The following is a 17493-nucleotide window of genomic DNA, read 5'->3' on the forward strand; positions in this document are numbered from 1 at the left end:
TAACTATCATAATATTTGGTAATATTACGTAATTTATGAATTAATATTTGGCAGCACTAACTATCATCACATTTGTTCAGATTTGAAAATATTCTACATTATTATCATAATACTAGTTGAGGACCCGCGCGATGCGCGGGTTATTTTTTATTATATTTCGATTATATTTTTGAAATAATGATATATAATTTGGAAAATTAATTAAATAATTTATTTAATATAAGATAAAATTATATCAGTAATATAATATTATTGTAAAATCATCAATATTTGTATATAGTAAAGATACGTATCTTTGTCTATCTGATATATATGTTTGAATCTTTTTTTATTAGATAATATAAATGTTGTAAAATGATATAAATTATTTGTTTAATATAGATTGAATTTATCGATAAATTTTAAATATGATAAAATCATTATTGTTTGCTATATAATACAAATAGATCTATTGTTCTCTAGGATTAATTTTTATATCAATGATTTGTTATTGGGTTCTAAATATTTTTTTCCGATCTATACAAAATTTTTATCATAAGTTACTAATAAAAATGATATTATTATTTAATACTGTAGTTGTGATTTGTTTTAAAAGTGATTAAATCTATATATTTGATGATATTTAGTTTTACATATATTGTATGAAATATTTCTTGTTTATTATATTTTTGTAGAATTCATTGATATGAGTAAATCAAAAATTGAAATAGAATATTTATTTGTTGTAGGAAAAATATATATGTAAAAATAATTATTATAAAATCAACATTATATTATTTGTGTATAGGAAAAAAATAGTAAAAAAATATGAATGTCGTTGCATAAACGTTGTATAGATTCGATGTCACCAATTTGTTCTGATTGTCTTCGTTATTGATGTTTATTTTCTTCTATATATATAAAAAATAGTTATTAGGATAATAAAAATGATATTTTTAAATATTATAGTTATAATTTTTTAAATATTAAATTTATATATTTGACATTAACTATTTTTTATAATGTTTAATTTTTCACCTATATAATCTTTTTAAACAAATATGTGTTGACTAACAATTGATTAATTAAAAAGTATTAGTATGCTTAATATTGATATTATTTTATATATGAATCTATTAAAAATATATAAATTTATTTATACTTTAATAATTTTCTCGATATGTTTTGGATTTACTATGCAATATTTATTATGTCATTTATTATGCCTTGTAATCGAATCTCTTCTTCATGATCGTCTCGTACGTAAAGGTTTACGATATTATTTCTGTTTTTTTTTTCTAAATTATATGTTAGTTGATTAGAAACAAAGTTTGATATAAATTGTTTTAATTATATTGATTGCAACTAAATTAAAATGTTTAAATTTACTTTGAATAATAAATAAAAAATAATTTTCTGAGTTACGATATCATTTATAAATTTATTCATTTTACTAAAGCAAAAACTCCAATAATATATGCAACATAAGAATAGATATTGATTTTTAAATCTAAGTATATATTTTTTTTTTTATTTTGTTATTTGACAAACCTTGTAAATATTGTTTTTTATTTGTCAACGCTAGCAAATCGTGGTATATACATATTTTACAATTTTCTTTGAGAATTTTATAAATGGTGGTATCAACCTTTTTCAATAGTATTATCTTTTAAAATGAATGTAAAATTTATTATTTGTTATCTATTTATGATTTATAGAATCTAGAAATCATTAATAATATAATTTATTAAATAAATTTTATTGAACCTATTGATACAATTGGAGTGTTTTTTCAATAAACCTTGTAACCAAGAAAATAAATATAAATAAAATATAGAAATATAAGTTTTTTCTATAAAATAAATGGTAAAACAAATATCCAAATTATTATTATGTCACGATTTGAAAAACTAAATGATAAGATATGAAAGCTTATATATTTATATATTTACTACAGGAATAATATCACTATATTTTGTAAAAATTATAATATTTGATGAATAGGTTGAATGATTTAAATATATAAATTGAACCGTATTAATACAAGAAGGTAGAACACATATCTCTATATTTTCAAGTGTTGAAGAAATGGAATTGAGACACAGCTGTTCGAGATTGAATTCATATTGAAGAAATGTAAAATAATATTTAGATCTAGGATTTCATATATTTTAGCTCTATAAATATTGATATATATATATATATATATATATATATATTCATTAGGAATTTCATTACCTATAAAATAGATTGTTTATCATTTTTAACCATTAATTTTTGAAATAATTATATTTTTAAATTTTATCTTATTATTTACGAATTATATTTTAACAATAGAATGAACATATATTCACATTAAGGCCTTGAATGGAGAGAGCTTTTAGAGTTTTTAGATTTTAAAAACTCAAAAAATTGCCAATCAAGTTTTTTAAGTTTGGTTTTCCTAAAAGGTAGGAAAACTACTTTATAGAAAAAAAAATGAACTAAAAACTAAAAACTACATTTTTTTGGATTTACAAATCTATAAAAACAAAAAGCCAAAAACCAAAAACCCAAAATAAAAACTCCATCCATTCAAAACCTAAATCATATTTCAATAAATCGAGTGTTAAAACATATTATCGGTTATTCAATTTTTACAATATTTCTAATACATTTTAATTTTAGTATCCAAATCATAATTTCTAATGCTAATAAAACAAATATTATATATATATATATATAATATTGTGTCAAAAGATGTTTATACAAAATAACTAATCTGCGAGTTTTCAAAAACTATACATTGTTTGTGTATTATATTATATATGTCTGATTGATTATTACTCACTTTCAATGCAAGTTTTTTAAGCTTGTACATAGCTCTTAGTTGTTTCATTTGCAAGAAACTGCACTATCACAGGTTTATCCGATGGATCTCCTCCTTTTTTTATATATGTATGGACTTAAGAGAATAGCATGTAACCATTTTGATTTAAAGACTAACCAAAACCAATAACTGAAAACCAAAAAATCGGTCTTACGAAGAAGAGAATAGAACACCCCTAAATTAACATCAGTATACAAAACCAATACAAATATCGCGATCTAATACATAGATAAGCAGATTGAAACCCTAAAGAAATAGCTTTGCCCATCACTCATCTGGAAAAACTACGAAACTTGAGCCCAATTCATGCAAAGCAAAACCAAAGTAGATATTTAGGCAACATGAGGAGAAAAAATAACAGAACAGTGAACGAAATGAAGAAAAGGATATCCATATCGTAGCAGAGCAGGCATAAAATCCTTTGGCTTTGGCTAGCAATCGCGGTGATGGCAGCCTTCCCAGCGAATCACTTAGCACACACTCCAAAATTTTTTTTGGATCATTGCATACTCTCTGTAATTTTTTAAAATTTGTAAAACTTTTAGACAAAGAATAAAGAACTATTTTTTAACCATCAAAAATATACAGGCGTATATTCACACGAATCTACATACGAATCTACCCAGAAAAAACAAAAGAACCCACTACCTGTCGAATATAGCTCGGGGGTATGGACTCCATATGCAGAATGTTGTTGGGAATGCCCACCTTTAGACATTGAACAATGACAAGAATGGCGTTCTAGACCGAACAATGATAATAGCAGAAACCGAGTACTCTTTTCGAAATTGCTAGCACATATGGTTGTAGACATTGTATGGCAGGAACGTAATGCTCGAATATTTAAAGCAAAGTCGAGATCAATTCAGGAAACGTGTGTCAAGCTGGACCGTCGGATGAGAACTCTCTTGCTGTTTCTACAGCTACGTAGCAGCCCTAGCAACAACAGTCTACTGGAGGATTGGTATTCCATTACAACAAGCCTAAGATAGATTTGGAGATTTGAGCAGCAAATCGGCTGTATTTTGTTTACCACTTAACATGGGAATCCGTTTTGTAACCCCTTTCTATGAGTAATACACAATCACATCTATTCCAAAAAAAAAAACCTAGGGAGGAAGAATCTATTAACGCCAGTATTCTGAAATCTGTTTTGCATTCATTTGGATATCCATAAGCAGAAACTCTCCTTGAAGAAGCTCCAAGCCACCATAACATATTACACGTCTATATATTATATTAATACAAGCTCAATTCGGTAGATGTTGTTTTGTCAATATGATGTATATGTTTGATGTCAATAAATAGTTTGTCACAGAAATATTTTCAAACACATTTTAATTTCATATTCTACGATGATATTTTTCAATTGTAAATCTTGTATTATATATACTATTTCACAATTTTAGAACGTCATTTTTACATCAATTATTTGTAGTATATTTTATATATGAAATATACATTTCATTATACATATGATTTAAAATTAAAAATAAATAATAAATAAATAAATAATCAACACAAAAGCAAATAATATAATTATTAAATAAATATATACATATATGTATATATACACCTACATATATATATATACATACATAATTTAATTAATCAATATAATATTAATGCATATAGAATATAAATATAATGAAATATGATTAATATATTTTTTCTTAAATCATAAATTTTGTGAATAAAAAGTTAGTAATATAATATTATATATTTAGAAAATTGTCTTAAGCAACATATACCAATTTAAATGTGTATATTTATATGTAAAGACACATAATTTCCATGAAAAAACAACTGTATTGGCCCTATTGGGAATAGTCAAAGTTGATATATATAGAGATCCATATATAAATAATTATGCGTAATGTTTTATTCACATAAATTAATATGCATAAATATACATGTATATACATACATATATAGATATCTATGTACATACATACATATATATACATACATGTATATACATATACATATATTCTTAATTTATTATTTTAATATATGCTTTTTTATTTATTATTTATAAAATAAAGACTAAAAAATAAGAAATTATTAATCAAATATAAAAATAAATAAATAATATTTACACATATATATACATACACATACATATTTACATACAGGTATACATATTTATATATATATACATATACATTGTTTTCTTCACACATATTTACGTAAATACGTCACTCTCTATACGAATTTTTTGTTTGGCATACAATATGTCAAAATTCAATATTGGCCCTAATCCATTAGATTTATTCAAATCTATAACAGTATATGAGGTCTATCGTCTGCTAAAAGGTAAGACTTAGACTTGAGATGATGAACAATCATGTTTGCAAATTTGGGAAAACCATAAAGAATCGTCGACTAACAAATTCTGCAAGTCATTTCTTTTAATTATTCCAGTACTAAATATATCAAGGCACTTCAAGAATGCCTGGTAAACTTCTCACTTGACTTTCTCACAAAAACCACATAATCTGCAAAATTAAACGCGGGTCTTATATTAAAATATCGGTTTCTCATATCATATTTGGTAATATTACGTAATCTACAAAATTAATATTTGGCAGCACTCCATAATAATTATCATCATATTTGGTAATATCATGCAATTAATGTGTGTGTGCATATATAGACAGCACAGAATACAATTATTCCACCAAGTATTCATCAGAAATTTGAGTTTCTTTCGCAGGATCATGAATAATCGAAGAATAGGTTTTATTCTCGTCCTTTTGACGATAGCCTTAGGCTTAGGTTCTGCCGAACCCAAAAAGCTCAAAATCTCGGAAGACGAAATCCAAAGACGGTTGAAGCAACACAACAAGCCTCCTTTTAAATCCATTCAGGTATATACATACACACAAAGTGCTGCAGCACAATATTTTATGATATATACAAAAAAATTCAAAAAGCTATAAAGATATGTTTTATTTTAATCCGTAAATTAAACAGAGCCCAGATGGAGATATCATAGACTGTATTGTCATTACTGAACAACCGGCTTTTGATGATCCTCTACTTAGAAACCACACTATCCAGGTATATTATATACAATATCATGTATCCATTTGGAATATCCCATATCTTTCTTTGTTTTACTTGTTTATTAATTAGTTACTAATCTTTATCCTGCACTTGACAAATATTGTAAATAGATGAGGCCTAGTTCTCATATAGAAGATCTTTTCAAACGGAGTGCTATGCATTCGGACAATGCTATGGATTCGGAAGTTGTGGCTCAACTTTGGCGCATGAACGGTGAATGCCCCGAAAACACCGTTCCGATCAGAAGATTAACAAAAGAAGACTTGTTAAGAGGCGAGAAATACGGTAAAAAGTATCAAAATACAATACAAACCCGTGAGGTATTTGCCCACACGTCCACAGCTCAACTTATTATATTTCCTCCCTCGTATGCCCCTTATGCCTTTTGTCTTTTTATTTCATTGTGTGTTGGAGAACCTATAGTATGCAGTTGTGTCAGTTAGAGGAGGTACATATAATGGAGGAAAAGCGTGGATAAACGTATGGAACCCCGAAGTCCAAGAAGATGCTAAAGGGTTTAGTTTGGCTCAGATCTGGGTCGTAAATGGAGTTAGGGATTTTGACCTCCATACCTTAGAAGCTGGTTGGCAGGTATTTCATTTTTTATAACACCTTTCAGCTCAATATTCATTTCTAATTGTGAATTCAAATCCTTTATTCTTGTAATGATAGGTTGCCGGAGGTAAAAATGACCCAAGATTATTTACTTTCTGGACCGTAAGTTTTTTGTTGGTCTTGGTAGATTTTTTCTTTCTTTTTCTCCATTCAAAGAGTATGGGTCATTTAACAAGTTCTCCAAACAAAAACAGAGGGATTCTTACAAAGACACAGGCTGCTACAATCTTGAATGCCCAGGCTTTGTTCAGACCAGTAACGCATTTGCTCTTGGTGCCTCAATCAAACCCATATCCACCTATGGTGGTTCTCAATATGGTATCACGTTGCTTATCTCCAAGGTAAAGCTCAAACACTAATTAGATTCCTTGTTATCCAAACAATACTAATTTGATGTTGATTAAAACCATCATCTTGTCCATCTTAGGATCCAAAAACAGGAAATTGGTGGTTGGGATATGAAGACAAGGTTATAGGGTATTGGCCCGGTTCTATAGTTCCAAAGCTAGCAAACGGTGCATCACGTATCGATTGGGGAGGCGAAGTTACGTACGAAAAAACGAACGGGCAACACACCACTACGGATATGGGGAGTGGACATTTTGCAGATGAAGGATTTCAAAAGGCAAGTTATTTCCGAAATTTAGGCGTAGTCGATACGTCGAATGTCCTGAGAGATCCCGGAAGACTTGGATCCAGCGCTACTAATCCAACTTGTTATAATTTGAATGTTTTGTCAAGTAAGGATTGGGGAACTTACTTCTACTATGGGGGTCCCGGTCAAAACCCTAGATGTCAGTGAACACATTCATTTCATATAAATATATATTTTATCGTTGTTAAAGTGATACCTTTGTTTATCTGTGGTTCTATCACCATTGTTGCGTCCCTTCCTGCTCTCAGTGCTGCCAACTCGCCATTTACGCTGTTGCAACTCTGCCACCTCCACCTATAGCTCATTTTCAGATACACCAAACAGAACTTAATTATCCTCAAAAGCATAACCAACCAAATCGAGTTTATAACCATAATAATATCAAGACAACGTGGCCAGCGACAATTAGAAACCGGATTGGTGGCGGTGGCAGCGGGACATGGGCAACAAGCAACAAAATTTAGCGTCCACGGCAGTCATTTCAGTCCTAGGAGTCAATGCACGATAAATTACAACAAATTGATAAGAAAAACTCGAAATTGGAAAACAGTCAGAATTCTGGCAAACCAGCGTCATCAATTGGACTAATTCGATGACTAAACACATAGCAGAGACAGACAGATATGCATATGCGCAGAGGTATCATGGGAAGAACCTTGTCCTCGGAGGAAGACCAGGAGAATGGCCTGTTCTTCACCGCAGCCGCAGTTGCTGTCGGAGATATGGAGATGACGTAAACATATTTTGTGAAACGGCTATATAACATCAAGACATCAGCATCGGTTTGTGTAAATCTTAGACCAAAGAAACGAATCAAATTTATAATATAAAAACCTAGAAAATAAAAGCTGAGAAAAATAACGGTTGATACTATATATATATAGTTAAAACTCGTATTTACAGTAGAAATTAGTAAAATAATCTCTCATATTCATGATCACTTCATGTCATCTCAACCTGTAGACTAATCGGATCCCATGATCATGTAGATTAAAAAAAATAAAAAGGCTTCTCGATGTTTAAACATGTTACTTGTATCGCAAGGCATCTGACGAACAAATCAGAGTATACAATGTTCAACTGTCTGAACAAAAAGTATGTCTTGATAAAAGGTATGTGATGAGAATCAAAGATTCAAAACTAAGACATCTCAGCGGCTTTTAAAATTTTACTTTTTTAAAATTAGATTTAGAAATAAACTCAAAAAAAACTTTCAAATTTTCTATTTATATATCCAAAAAATATATTTAAAATTTATCATAAAAATCATCAATTATTAATTTTTTGCTACTGTACAAATTATTCAAAAACAATAATTATAAAAATTATCAACGTAAATTATATATTATTATTTGAGAAATTACAAATTGAGTATATTTTATTGGTTGTAAATATTACATTTAAAATTTTATTATATATGAGAGAAAAACTACTAAAAATTTTCAAACTTGTACTTTGGCGGAAAAATATGGACCGACAAATACACAGAGCTGCGATTTATCAGTCTTCGAAACGCCCTCACTGAATTTCTTGTACAAAAAAAAAGGAACAACGAGTAACCACATACACATACATTGATTTCTTGAGTTAGAAAGTTTATACATAATGGAAAACAATATATATATATATATATATATGTATATTTATTAACGCGTAAGCAATATATACATCAACAAATAATGTACTGAATTTAAATACGAGTGACATAGGAGGAGGAACACATGCTAACACGGTGTGTCTTTCGGCAGGGTTGGTTTGCAAATGAAATCTTGAAATAACTATTATTCAAATCTTCTAACAAGAGACACTTAGAATCATTGCAGCAACTCATATTACTCGTGACTCATCAGTCATGGATAGATCACATGTAACATAAAATTTATAATACAAAGTCTCCAAAGATAGATAAATCCCCGGTTTTAGCATATATAAGCCTAGATATTATTCGTACAATAAAATTACAAAAAGTACACGTGTGTATTTACCATGTACACGATATGATATGATGGAACGAAATTATATACTCCACGTGTTTGTTTACGAGAGTTTTTTTTTTTTTGGCAACGACGTGAACAAATGGCGAAGGGAATCGAAAAAAAGGGACTTTGAACGTATTTAATTGCAAGAAGTTGGAAAAAAAAAAGTTGGCAGCTTTAGTTTTTATTCCATCTTCTTTGGTCCGAAAAAAAGGCAACTCGGCAAATCGCTTACAAAGAGCATTAATTTTTTCCTGCAGAATCTCAACAATATATGTCGATGTGTCTATCATAACACAATCACACTCGCATGTGTACGCACCGATACATACATATACGTGCATGCATACATATCCGGGAATGATACAGTCAATATACGTACGTGTACGTGTACGTACGTGTACGTGTGTCGGGTATTTTGGGTCTATGCCTTGAATGATATTAGCATTCTTTCCAACTTTAAAAGCACGAGAGTGTGCCTTTTCTGTATAAAATTTAAAACATGGGGTAATCATTAATATATATAATCCAAATTTTAAATTGGTAGATTCAATTGATCCATGCCGGGTAGGAGCACATATATAAAGTTTGTCATGTGGGATTAATTGTTCATCATACGTGACTTGGACTTGAAGAGTCTGCCATTTAGATGAAAACCTAAGACGTAACTATACCACCAAAAGAGATATCACACATAAAAAAAAAAAGAAGAAGAAAAAGCAAAGCCATCATATATAGGGAGGAAATTTATTTCATTTTTTTTTATCTCTAACAACTTATAATGGCCCAAAACAACATCTTAATCACCTCTTCTTTATTTCTTCCTACAATATATATATATATATATATATCCGTTGTTCTAACACCTAATTAACACATGACATCCTTGAGAAGCTTGTACCTGCGAGTTGTCGTCCGAGGAGAAGGTACGCCGCCGATCTTAGCCTTGTCGGCCGGAGGAGGTGTAAGATTCCCTTGGCGAACTTGTTGTTTGATACTGTCGGCGGAGGAATATTCCGAACGGTACGACCTCTTTGACGAGCCGCCGCCGCCGTTGCCATGTTTCCCGCCGTTTTTTCTCTTCGCTTCGCTCTCACACCAATCGCACACCTCAACTTGCTCCCCTTGCTCGCTGTAATAGCTGCTGCAGTACCTATAGACCATGATGATGATGATGATGATGCATGTATATATATGGTATCATGGTTGAAGTTTTTTGTTGTTCTTTCTCGGTTTCACATGGATATATATGAACACATATATGTACGAGCTTTCATCAGAGAACAACGTTATATCGTAGACATCATTGATCACACGATTTTAGATTACAAATGTATAAACTATCGTTGACTCGCGATTAATAAAGCTGACCCATCTTAATTAGATTATCAATATCCGCTCATAGCACTCTATATATACTGACGAAGATGATGATGGTGATGAAAACACAAACAGTCACACACACACACACACACATATGTGTATATATATATGCTTACGAGTGTTGGTAGCGGTTATGGCACTTGCTGCAACGGAAGATCTTGTCAGGGAAACCCACATCACCACACATGCAACACACAGTTTCAAGATCAACCATTTTCATAGAAGATGGAGACGAAGGAAAGGGAGATAAACTGTGTATATATGAGAGAGAGAGAGAGAGAGATCTGGTGAATGGTTTATATATAACTGTATATTTATATTTATACGTAAAAAAGGTTATTTAATAGCAAGTCGGTCCATAAATTTTATATTGAGAGACAAAATTTAGACAACCAAGGAAATATTAATAAATATAGAAATAGATTAGCGTAATAAGCAGGTAGACCGCAGGTTGCTTTGCAGTCGTTTTCGGTTGGGACTTGGGAGGTGGAGGTGGAGGTGGAGGCGAAGGAAAGAAGGAAGAACCTTAAACAATTTAGTAAAACGAAATGACGTTTTTACCCCCGGGCCCTCCCTCCATTATTCACCTGTACCTTTCAGTCTCGTTTGTCCTTTTCCGGGTTTTCACGCACCGCCAAAAAGTGAGGGGGCAACTTGGGAGATGTCGTATATCTACTTTCTCTTCTAGAGCGTGACAGGCTTTTTCACCCCATATGTCTCTATTTATTATTTTCTGTAATCAAATATAATCAATTATTTTATACCATATTAATATGAAACTGTGCAGTTTCTTTCTTTTTTGGAATAGAACGAAAATTACATAAGTATGTTCATATAGTTTTTGTTTTTGTAAAAATATGTTCATATATGTTAATGCTTCCTTTGGGAAAAAAATTGAAATACACGCCAAATCACAATATATTGTACGCAAAGCGTGTTGATATATAAAATATAACTCCTTTACATCTATTTGTATATCTATAAATAAAATAAATATTTACTGTATCAATTTATTATGTATATATAATATGTAAGTATACGGAGACTAGTCAACCGATATTCGATATCTCGTGCAACACGGAGTCTTCTTCAGTTAACATAAATTTAATGAACCGTATTTCAGACCCACGCACAAACAAACTATACATATGTATATACACACATATATATATACGCATGTATACATATATATATACTATACTAGTATAAATTTTATGGGTTGTTTTCTTTTGCATGTTATTTTATAAGATTGGTTTTGGGAATTTTATCAAACGCGATGGTTGGGATTAGGTGGATGAGGTGGGGCCCATATTTTGGTGTATATTTAAAATTGGAAAGGCAAGTTACGAGTACAATACAACCAATGTGAGAAGATTGGGTCAGTGGCCACGTTAAAAGAATGCCACAGTCAACTCCCACGAAATATCTTTTTTTTTTCCTTCCTTTTTACGTCAGAAACCAAAACCCACGTATAATTAATACGCGTATGTATATATATATATGTATATATAATGTGATATATCGTATATCATGTATTACGGGAGGTTGTTAATAGCTCGAGATTTGGGTTTCCTTAATTATCTCCTAGGTTAACCTTCTTAAAGTTGTATATAATCTAATGTATCAGAACAAGTAAAGGCAAGCCGTTCTCTTTGAAACCCCCGAGCTTGGTACGTATCATGGTATCAGAGCTCCGACCACCACAACATCCGCTTTAACTTTCGAATCAATGGCCACCGATACCGGAAACACATCTGCCGAACCGATCCCGACTCCTCACTCGAACCCCGACACGACCAACCCTTCGAACTCAACATCGACGATGAATGGGCGAGACAACACAGCGATTCCCCGACGAACAATATCGCCGTACGACCTGACCCCAAGTGACAATCCCGGATTGATCCTCTCTCGGCCGTTGCTTCGTGGAGACAACTATGATGAGTGGGCAATCAACATCCGTCAAGCACTCAAATCCAGAAAGAAGTTTGGATTCGTGGATGGATCCATTCTACAACCTGCAACTGATTCAACGGACTTCGAAGATTGGGATACGAACAATGCACTCATTGTTTCGTGGATAAAGAACACTCTGGAACCGCACCTTCGTTCCGATGTGGTTCATCGTGAATTTGCTACAGATTTGTGGGAATATTTGAAGCGTCGGTTTGGGAAGACTACCGCTCCTCGTCTTCTTAAACTTCGAAGTGATCTTGCCAATTGTAGGCAACACGGAATGACAGTTGAATCATACTTCGGAAAGCTGACCAAATTATGGGACGATCTAGCAAACTTTAGATCCTTGAAAGTTTGCAAATGTGGTCGCTGCTCGTGCGACATTGCAGCTACACTCGAAAAAGAGAGGAATGAAGATCGGTTATATGAATTTCTTCTTGGCCTTGATGAGACGAGATACGGCACTGTGAGATCTAATCTCCTTTCGCGACAACCTCTACCAAGCCTCGAGGAAGCCTATAACATGGTGATTCAGGACGAGGAAACCCAGCATGTCACCAGCTATACCGATGACAGACACGATGCTGTAGCATTCACGGTACGCTCTGTACCGAACCCTATGCTGAAATCCCGTCACAAACCAACCGAGAAGGATGCTTCGCTTGTGTGTTCGAATTGCGGAAGAGCTGGCCATGTTGCAGAAGGTTGTTTCAAAATCATTGGTTTCCCCGACTGGTGGGGAGAAAGACCCCGAAACAGAGCCGGAAGAGGCAGAGGAATCTCTGCTCCAGCCAATCAGGGAGATCGAAGCCGAACACCGATAGCTCGCGCAAATGCTGCTCAAGTTTCCGCGAACATTGTTGTCCCCTCGCCGACTGTGACAGATGCTGATAAAGGATTCGTTCCTGGCATTACCGAAGATCAGTGGAAGGCCCTGTTGACAATGCTCAATGTCGGGAAAACCGAATGCTCAGAGAACATGACTGGTAAGCTTACAACTCTATCTTGGATTTTAGACACTGGATGTTCTCAGCATATGACAGGGGATAAATCTGCCTTCACATATCTCCATTCGACTTTGCCTTGTTCGGTTGTTCTTCCTGATGGTCGACAGACATTATCGATTGAATCGGGTCTTGTTACACTCGGCCACCATCTCAGAATTTCGAATGTCTTATACGTTCCTGGTCTTCATGCTAACTTGATATCCGTCTCTCAACTATTGGCTGCTTCTGATTGCTTCGTCACATTTGCTCCACGATTCTGTCTCATCCAGGACCGCATTTCCAAGACGCCGATTGGAGCGGGTGATATGAAAGGAGGTCTCTATTATTTTCGCAGTACAGCGAATCTTGCAGCTACTCGGACGTTGGATTCTCCTTCTCTTGAAGTCTGGCACAAGCGTTTGGGTCATCCTTCACCGAGTGTGCTTGCAAAGATTCCGAGTTTTGAATTTTCTGCTGCTAGTTCTTTCGTTAATAAGCAATGCGATGTATGCTTGCGTGCAAAACAGACACGAGATTCTTTCCCGTTGAGTATCAATAAAAGCTCGGAGGTTTTTGAGTTGATTCATTGTGATTTATGGGGGCCGTACCGAACACCCTCGTTCTCCGGAGCACGATATTTCTTGACAATAGTTGATGATTTCTCACGTGGCACATGGATCTATTTGCTAAAGAACAAAGCTGAGGCATCAATACAACTTCGACATTTTCTTGCTCTCGTAGAACGTCAATTTAACAGCAATGTTAAGAAAATCAGATCGGACAACGGCTCAGAATTTATGTGTCTCCGACATCACTTTGCTGAAAAGGGAATTCTTCACGAAACGTCATGCGTCGGGACACCTCAACAGAATGGACGAGTTGAACGGAAACACCGTCATATATTAAATGTTGCAAGAGCATTGATGTTTCAAGCAAATTTACCTATCGAATATTGGGGGGACAGTGTGTTAACGGCGGGATATCTAATCAATCGGACTCCATCATCAGTTCTTGATGGTCGGACCCCGTACGAACTGATTCACGGCCATGCACCGCTTTACGATCATCTTCGTATTTTTGGAAGCTTGTGTTATGTACACAACCAAAATCGAATTGGAGATAAGTTTGCTCCAAGAGGCCATAAATCAGTTTTTATTGGTTACCCATCGGGAACGAAAGGATGGAAAGTTTTTAACCTGGAAACACGGAAGTTCCAGGTTTCTCGCGACGTCGTCTTCTGTGAAGATCGGTTTCCTTTCCAGGAAGAACTGGGTTCTTCTCCATCGACTGTGCATTTACAACCTTCGGCTCCTCTGCATCTCGATGATAGTGATGTTTTTGTATATCCAGCTCCGCCTGTGATTTCTTCTGCTCCACCTGATCATCTTTCATCAGCTGATCATGCGCTAGCCTCTGACCCAACTGATCAGACCTCTGCTTCCCCAGAATTGCTCGAAACCAACCCCGCAACTGAAAACTGCCTTGGTTTCCGCTGGTACAGAACAGGAGATTACTTCGTCTGCTGCTTCAGTGCCCAGACATTACGTACGCTGTTCATATCTTGTCACAGTTTATGAACGAACCGCGACACGATCACTGGGAGGCAGCACTTCGAGTTGTCCGTTATCTCAAACGCCGACCGGGACAAGGTATTCTCCTTCGGTCAGACTCCGATCTCCGCTTATATGGTTGGTGTGACTCCGATTGGGCAGGTTGTCCTACGTCACGGAAATCACTTTCTGGTTGGATCATTCATCTCGGACAATCTCCCGTTTCGTGGAAATCCAAGAAACAACATACGATCTCTTTGTCTTCGGCTGAAGCTGAATACCGTGCAATGGCTGTTACGACATGCGAATTGTTATGGCTTAAGGGTCTGTTGAACATCCTCGGTGTCGATCATGCTGCACCTATGGCGCTTCATAGTGACAGCCAATCAGCTTTGCAAATTGCAGCAAATGCTGTGTTCCACGAACGCACGAAACACATTGAGGTTGACTGTCACTTCCTCCGCCACCACATTACCAACCGCAACATCGTCACTCGCCATGTATCGACTCACCACCAACTTGCAGACATCTTCACCAAATCGCTCGGGAAGAAGGAGTTTGACACATTCTTGGACAAGTTGGGCATAGATAACATATATGCTCCAACTTGAGGGGGGTAATGTGATATATCGTATATCATGTATTACGGGAGGTTGTTAATAGCTCGAGATTTGGGTTTCCTTAATTATCTCCTAGGTTAACCTTCTTAAAGTTGTATATAATCTAATGTATCAGAACAAGTAAAGGCAAGCCGTTCTCTTTGAAACCCCCGAGCTTGGTACGTATCAATATACGTGTACATACATGTATACATATATATATGTGTGGAAAAATAAGAAAAGATAACATGGGGATAGCCTGAATAATATCTTACGTATACTCGTCATTGCCAAGTGTATATCCAATGATCCATCGAAACACGAGTTTTTGTTGAGAGTTGATGAGATGAATATATATATATATATATATATATATATATATATATGTATATATTGTATACCTAAATGGAAATGTTACTATTGTAAGCAATGCTTGGGATTATTCAGATACATTGAATAATGCGAGGGAATATATATTCATTCATCTCTGACGTGATTTTAATTCCACGTCAACCACATGCTATGCATATCTCGCGATAGAGATGGAGAAGGGTTGCGTTCCATGCATCGTAGCTTGCTGAAAATGAAAAAAAATGGGTCATACACACACACACGCATATATATATATATATATATAAAGTCTATTGGCTTTGGGACCAATTGGTCTGAAATCGACCACAAATGAGAGTCATGACCTACGTACATTTTATGTCTTCATCATCAAGACACTCTCACATCCCACATTTCGTTCCGGTAGTGAATCTCCACCGTCCACGTGGCGCGAGTAAGCCCATTTTCGTATCGACATTTCCCAACCACTTTAAGATAGATAAGCTCCTCATGTATAAGACATGCAGCTATCTCTATGTATATGATGTATATGATTGTGCGTGTGCGTCTGTGTAAATACGACATGCTTGGTCACGCTTCTATCGTGTTGCGGGTTTGAATGTGACGTTTCGGAAAATATTGGACACACCCATTTCTTCGGAAGTTTATCTTTAACATTTAATCATAAAATATATATACTATGATGTTTGTAATTATATATATATATATAATATGACATTATACACTTTGTCTCAATATGTAATGCTAAACGCATAATTTTTTTAGGATTAAATACTTCGAATATTAATTAAAGGTTGAAGTTGACTGCGCACTCACACGTTGACGTTATCTTGACGGCAAGTTTCCCTTGTCATTCCCCCAGCAATCACGGCGCGTGTGTCCCACGTTCCACCCTCCTGGCCCATACCGGCGACGGTTCCTCCGGCGACAGATTATAATCATCATATTGAATAATCGTAAAAATAAATAAGAAGACAAAAAGGCGAAACAAAAGCAATCAATCATGCTTCTTGAATCTTAATTATTAGAAATACATATTCCGCAAAAAAAAAGAAGGGTTTTATTCCGTAAATATTGACATTAATTTATATTCGGATCACCAAAAAAAAAATGTATTTTGATTTCCATGTGTTAGTGTGTGGGATTATTATTTGCATTTCTCAAATCGATTTCATCACCGTGGTTCTTTTTATATATGAAATGATTAAAATCCATTCCATCATTGATAGTTTGGTAATGGAGAACGGATAATGGATCATTTATTATATGTGGGCTTATACAGTGTGGGCATGATAAAATCGGCCCAGTTAATGTTTTGGAAAGCAAAGGGGCCTTAAACGCTGCCGTTTTGTTAATACCCTTTCTTGATTCGCCCGTTCAGCGATTTGTTCAAAACCCGCAGTCCATTTCCCGTTTCCCTCATAAAACCTGAGTGTGCCCCTTGAACGTTCGAGAACCACTTTCATCGGCCAGTGTAAGCGCAAAGTTTCGGGTTCTCCGCTCTT

The 17493-nt window shown here is 34.2% G+C and overlaps 1 protein-coding gene across 11 annotated transcripts; it reads right to left on the reverse strand.

Moving 5' to 3' along the window:
- Nucleotides 1–3303: 3303 nt before the first annotated feature.
- Nucleotides 3304–10998, reverse strand: LOC104817209. 11 transcript variants are annotated; one of them, XM_010546292.2, is made up of 6 exons: nt 10663–10998; nt 10065–10316; nt 7843–7942; nt 7384–7481; nt 3497–3556; nt 3304–3361 (listed from the first exon to the last, which is right to left on the reverse strand). In XM_010546292.2, exons 1-6 carry the CDS (start codon nt 10764–10766, stop codon nt 3319–3321), a joined length of 657 nt encoding a protein of 218 aa, XP_010544594.1. In that variant the 5' UTR covers nt 10767–10998; the 3' UTR covers nt 3304–3318. The 11 variants fall into 11 exon arrangements, with proteins under 11 accessions (XP_010544594.1, XP_010544595.1, XP_010544597.1 ...); XM_010546293.2 differs by lacking the exons at nt 3304–3361; nt 3497–3556 and adding an exon at nt 5818–6334 and having other exon boundaries at nt 10663–10990; XM_010546294.2 differs by lacking the exons at nt 3304–3361; nt 3497–3556 and adding an exon at nt 6704–6830 and having other exon boundaries at nt 10663–10989.
- Nucleotides 10999–17493: the final 6495 nt, after the last annotated feature.

The sequence above is a fragment of the Tarenaya hassleriana genome, unplaced genomic scaffold (genome assembly GCF_000463585.1).
Source record: "Tarenaya hassleriana unplaced genomic scaffold, ASM46358v1 Cleome27, whole genome shotgun sequence".
Taxonomy (NCBI): Eukaryota; Viridiplantae; Streptophyta; class Magnoliopsida; order Brassicales; family Cleomaceae; genus Tarenaya; species Tarenaya hassleriana.